The 6,000-nt window shown below is 35.2% G+C and overlaps 1 protein-coding gene across 5 annotated transcripts in view; it reads left to right on the forward strand.

Annotated features, from left to right (window-relative positions):
* The window catches only part of LRBA (LPS-responsive vesicle trafficking, beach and anchor containing), a 758,995-nt gene that overhangs the window by 337,925 nt on the left and 415,070 nt on the right, over positions 1 to 6,000 (forward strand). For all 5 annotated transcript variants that reach the window (XM_010840761.1, XM_010840760.1, XM_010840763.1 and 2 more), the window contains exon 37: positions 5,322 to 5,488. In XM_010840761.1, the coding sequence (XP_010839063.1) occupies positions 5,322 to 5,488 (167 nt within the window). The remainder of the gene's footprint in view (positions 1 to 5,321; positions 5,489 to 6,000) is intronic.

The following is a 6,000-nucleotide window of genomic DNA, read 5'->3' on the forward strand; positions in this document are numbered from 1 at the left end:
TTATTTAATTAATTGCTTTAAAAAATTTAGATGATGTGTTTTTCTCCCTTTTTTTCTGTTTTATGGTGAATTATGCTGATTTATATTTATTAAGTCAACTTTGCATTCCATACATATACTCTACTTCATCATGATATATAGTCTGTTTTATAGATAGCTGAATAGTAGTATTTTGTTGAGTTTTTGGGTTTATTTATGCAAATTATGTTACTTAGTTTTCTGTTCCTTTAATGCAAAATTAGTTGGAGTGTATTCCTTAGCCTCTGTCATCTGAGTTTAAGATTTGTATTATTTCTTCCTTAAATATTTAATATTTTCTAATATATTTAAAAGTATAAATTTTACTTTAAATGCTGTTTTATCCAGTTTCCACAATTTTTTCTAATTTTCCTTGTGATATCATTTTTGATCCATATTTTTTTATTTGGAGATGAATTGTTTAATTTCCAATTATTTTGGATTTCTTGAGTTTTTTTCCACCTTTTATATTCAGGTAAAGAATCAAAAGGACCTCTATATTTCCGTTTATTTTCCTCTGCATGAGTATCTCTTCTCTAATAGTTTGTCTTTCAAATTTCCCTCTTACTTTCTCAATAGACATCTTTAAACTTGTTTCACATATAAAAGCTAGAGGAAAAGTGTATTTTCCAGCCCTTGAAAATGTCTTGAGGCTATTTGGGTAGTAGTGTATAATCTAGTATATCTGGCAAATAGAGTGTAGATAGACAGTAATGTAAAAGATAATATTCCACTTTATAGACAGCTACACATTCACAGGTCTAGGCAGTAAAATTTGGTTCTAATTTTTCAATATTTTAAACAATTATATATTTTTTGAGGATGGGATATATACATATATCTATGTCATTCCAAAGCAAATTTTTCTAGAAATAATTCTGGGACTTCTCATAAAAGGACAGAAGATTATTTCACGAGCTGAGTTGTGAGCAAATAAAGATCTACATTAGGGCTGTGATGAGTGGTTAGAGGTTTGGCTGGAAATGATGGGATATGATGTGAGGGAAATTGAAAAGTCACAGATGACAGAAATAGGAAACTGTTCCCTTTTCAGTGTAACAGCATGTTTGGGATAAAGATGGTAGGTTGTACGTTTTAAATTTTAGGTACTTATTGAATGGTTGGAGACTGTCCTACAGATAGAAATGTGGGATCTGAATTTGGGAAAACAGCTGAGTCAGACGTGAAAAACTTGACAGCTACATCTAAATTGATAATAGCAGATGATGGTGGGAGTGGGTGATATTGCCAAGGGACATATGACAAAGCCTTGAGAAAATGCGAGCATCCTGGGAGATAATGAAGAGAAAGTCTGACCACCAGAAAGGTCATCAGAGTGATGGCAGGAGCATAATAGAGAAATCTGCTTGATTTTAAGTTCATTCCTCTCTGGGCTTTCATACAAAGGACAGATAGTAAACTTAGAGACATAACATCTGAAAGGAAAGGCTAAATGTGATATTGTCTTTACTTCTTTATTTAAAGATCCAGAACAGTTATTTGAATTACAGTTGATCAGTCTAAATTGCTTCTCTCTTCAGTTAAGTGAATTTTTTAAGAACTAGATTTATCTTATGTTTTATTAATTCTATATTAATACATTAATAGATTTCTTTAGCAATGATCAAATTCATTCAAATATATTTGAATTAGTTCCCAGGATGCTTTTTTCTGTTTTTTTTATTTTATGATTCAGGTTGGACAGGAGGGTCATTGTTGTGATGCTATATTACTTAGTTCATGTGTTGCTTAAAGTAGGAAAACAGAAACGTTTATGTGAAGTAAAATTGAATGAAAGTCCTAGATCTGGTGGGCTTCCCAAGTGGTGCTCGTGGCAAAGAACCCTCCTGCTAATGCAGGAGGCACAAGAGACTTGGGTTCAATCCCTGGGCTGGAAAGATGCCCTGGAGAAGGAAATGGTAACCCACTCAGTATTCTTGCCTGGAGAATCCCATGGACAGAGGAGCCTGGTGGGCTATAGACCACAGGGTCCAGAGTCGAATGCAACTGAAGCAATTTAGCAGGCACACACTAGACCTGGCCCTTGATTTTATTGATAGATGGTACATTTTGGTAAGGTCTTTTGGGATACCTCCACTTAATCCTTAAACACAAGCACACGCACACACACACACACACACACACACGTTCCTTCAATAAGTAACATGTGTTTGATCTTCAGGCAAATATTCCTCATCTGTACTTGACTTTGAATGATATGTCATATGTTGAATATGTTATTGGTTTTTTAATAAGAATGTGTTCATCTTTAAAATTGCATTTTAAAGATGCTTTTAAGAATAGATGCAAGTTCATTATATCATTACAAAACATTCTTGTTTGGTTTCCTTTTATTATGTTTTAAGGTTAGATGTGACTCTAATGTTCCACAATGAGACAGAGATTGATAATCAGGAGAGAATAGCCCTTTAATGTGATTTATATCTATAGATTTTATGTCAGATATGAAAAGTTGCTGTTTATATTATAAAGGAGGATCCATTAAAGAGCACTTTAAACCATTTTACTGTTTAACTTACTACCTTGGACTCTTTTTAGAATTCTGCCTTTTTAAGCAAACTTTAGTTGCCTACCAAATGTTTTGAAGAATATGATTTGATAAAGTTAAACTGGTAAATGCATACAGGTAGCCTATTTAATAATGTATTTTGGGGTAATTTTGGTACATTTAATATGAAGGTATCTGGTGTTTCAGGGGAGTATTCAAACCAATTATTTTTGAATTTCCATCAATAATTTTAATTCCCTCTTATGATCAGGTGAGGTTAGATAAAGGCACACGGTGCATACATTAGCGGGTGTTTAAGCTGTACAAATTCTGACAGTGTCTACCATTTGGTCCTGGTGGCTTCAGTGTATGGTTGACTTAGATGTGAAGTAGCCTACAGAGTGCTGCCTATTCTGGAATGAATCTCTGAAAATATCACATAGTAGTTGACCTTTTTGTTAACAATGGAATAATTCCCTAGCTATCTTCACTTAAACTACTCCCTTCAAGTATTTCTTAATCATATTTTCTTTTCTTTGCTCAAATCATAATGTTGACAAACTGAACTATCTTGGGGTTTGTTTGGCTCAGGCTTTCATTTTTTAACATGATATCTGGCATTTGCCTGTGTGCGTATGTTCATTCGCTTCAGTCCTGTCCGACTCTTTGCTACTCTATGGACTGTAGCCCTCCAGGCTTCTCTGTCCATGGGATTGCCTAGGCAAAAATACTGGAGTGGGTTGCCATTCCCTTTTCTAGGAGATTTTCCTGACTCAGGGGTTGAATCCGTGTCTCCTGCATTGCAGGTGGATTCTTTACCTCTGAGCCACTGGAGAAGCCTGGCATTTGCCTGTAGTATTTTATAAATGAATCTTGTTTCTAACATAATTTATTTTTTCCGTATCAGTGTTTAGGTAAAAGAAGTACTTTCCTTTTAACAATATACAGAAACTAACTTCCTAGAGATTGGCCAAAATCTTTGAAGTGTACAATCCTTAGAGGTAATATAATCCTCTCATTTTGCAGGTGGGAGGACAGTTAGACCCAGCAAAGTCAAGTGAGTTAGTTGCCCAAGACTGATAAGAGACTCTGCCAAAGATGATGCTTTTGTCTGGTTTTTTATTTGTTTCCCAATCTTATGCCTATTCATATGTATAAACATATTCATATATATTATATTACTTGTCTGAAAGGGATTTTGCATCTGCAAATTTTGGTATCCGTGGGGGTCCTGGAACCTTGCCCCTTTCCCCCCACCCCCTCATGATAGCAGGAGACGACTGTACTTTTATTCCCAATTCCCTTCTCACAGTCTAGAATGGGGATTCTCCAGGGCACAGGCTATCAAGCTGATTCAGCCTTTGATCTCAGTAGCCTAGTGTTCTGTACAAACCGAGAGATATTTGATTATTTATGCATTTGCATAAACACTGTATCATTTAGGTTGCTTGTGGTATTAGGAACAGAAAACCCAGTTCGTACTGGACTTCAGTGAATGAACAGGAGCTTATAGGTTCTTGTAAAAAATCTTAAAAAAAAAAAAAAGTCTCACAGAAAGTTTAATTTAAAGGTAGGCTGGTCTTTGGTTGATCCACAAGTTCATGATTCCATTCAGAGTAAGCTAGTTTGTAATTCGCATACCTCCGCTCCCTGTGGGTATTGTCCTCCTCCTCAGGCTTGCTTCTCTTCTGGCACAGAAAGAGCTCTCCTGGAACCATTACTTCCTCTTTTACACTCCAAGAGAAAGGAATGAACTATCTAACTAAACTGACCTTTTAACTAACAAGTTTACATTAATCATTATTTTTTTAAATTTTAAACAATTAGGTAGTATAGCATCTTAAACATGATACCACAAGTATCTGAATTCCAAAAGAAAAGAAATAAGCATCGTGGAAACTAGTGGTTGTGTTGTATCTGATTATTGCTAAAGAATCCTAAATTTGTTTTGGCAAAATTGATGTCTAAGAAAGTACTTTTCAAACTTTAATTTAGAAATCACCTGGAGATCTCATTAAAATCCAAGTTTTGATTTAGTTGGTGTGGAGTGGGACCTATAATTCTGCACTTTTAATAAGTTCCTAGGTTATTCTAGTGCTGGTGGTCCATTTTGCATAGCCAAGGTTTAAAAGACCACACTGTTTCTGGCATTTTCTAAAGGTGTTGAGAACTAGCTCAGTTTACTACTGCAAACCACCAGCATCTCTTTTCTGGACCTGTGCAGTAGCCTGATTACCAGTCTCCCTCAAGCCTCTTGTTCCTCTGTAATTCATTCTCTAAATGAAGCTATGTTGATCATTTTCATATGTAAATCAGTCGCATCATTCCCTTGATTAACCTACTGGTAACCCATTGGGTTAGAATAGAATCTAAGCTCCTTATCATAACTGCACAGTTACTAAATGATGCAACCCCTGCCTGCCTCCCTCTCCAGTCTCTTTTCATACCATTCTTCTCTTTGTTCACTTTGCTTTAGTTCTTTGTAACCTCCCTTCATGCTGCTTGTAATGTGGACCCCGCATTTTCTGGCTTCTTCTCTTTATTCAGGTCTCTGCTTAGATATTAACCGTTTCTGAGTGTACCTTATGAATGACTACAGAGAAATAAGTTCTTGAGGGATTGTCGTAATGAGACAGTAGATAACCAACTCTGCTCAGTTCAGTTCATGAGCAATATAAAAGTCACTTTAAAGTTTTGTTTGGTTCTGTTCATATTAGAGATTGTTTCATCATGCAATTAAAGGGGTTTTCCCCCATATTTTTATATTAATAGATGTTTCTTTTTCCTGTCCAAGTCACTATGTGCCCAGTATTCAGCAGACAAACGAGAAGATGAGAAGATGTGTGATCATTTGATAAGAGCAGCTAAATATCGAGACCATGTGACAGCAACTCAACTAATCCAGAAAATTATCAACATTCTCACAGACAAGCATGGAGCCTGGGGAAATTCTGCAGTGAGGTAAAGAGATACCTTTAGGATTTGGCCACTGATTTTCTGTGGAAGGCCTAGGTTAAGATAAATGGCTTTGATCAAATGGATATGATCAAGACCAGATGAAGAACAGAGTAATTTAATTTTGTAATTTATCTTCTACTATGAATTTAAAGCAAAGGGGAAGGAGAAAATCAGTATGGGTATAGTTGTGGATTTTTATGGATATTTCGGTTTCCTTCAACTACGCAAAGGAATAGTTGCTCATATATTTGTTCATTTTGAAGTGAACTGTTAAGGGAAGTTGTTGGTTTAAATTATTTTACTTGCAGCACTTATATCTGAATTTATACAAGTACAGTATTTTATTTGAAGAAACGATTCCCTATTTACACTTTTTAGTTTTTAGCATATAAATTTGAAAATGTAATATGTGTTGTCTTGTTGAGTTTTTGTTGCAGATTACTGGGCTATGATGACACAATACCAGCTTTAACATTATATTTACTATATCTACCTCCTTTTCAGATTACCAAACT

Source organism: Bison bison, unplaced genomic scaffold, assembly GCF_000754665.1.
Source record: "Bison bison bison isolate TAMUID 2011002044 unplaced genomic scaffold, Bison_UMD1.0 scf7180017864146, whole genome shotgun sequence".
NCBI classification, from domain to species: Eukaryota; Metazoa; Chordata; class Mammalia; order Artiodactyla; family Bovidae; genus Bison; species Bison bison.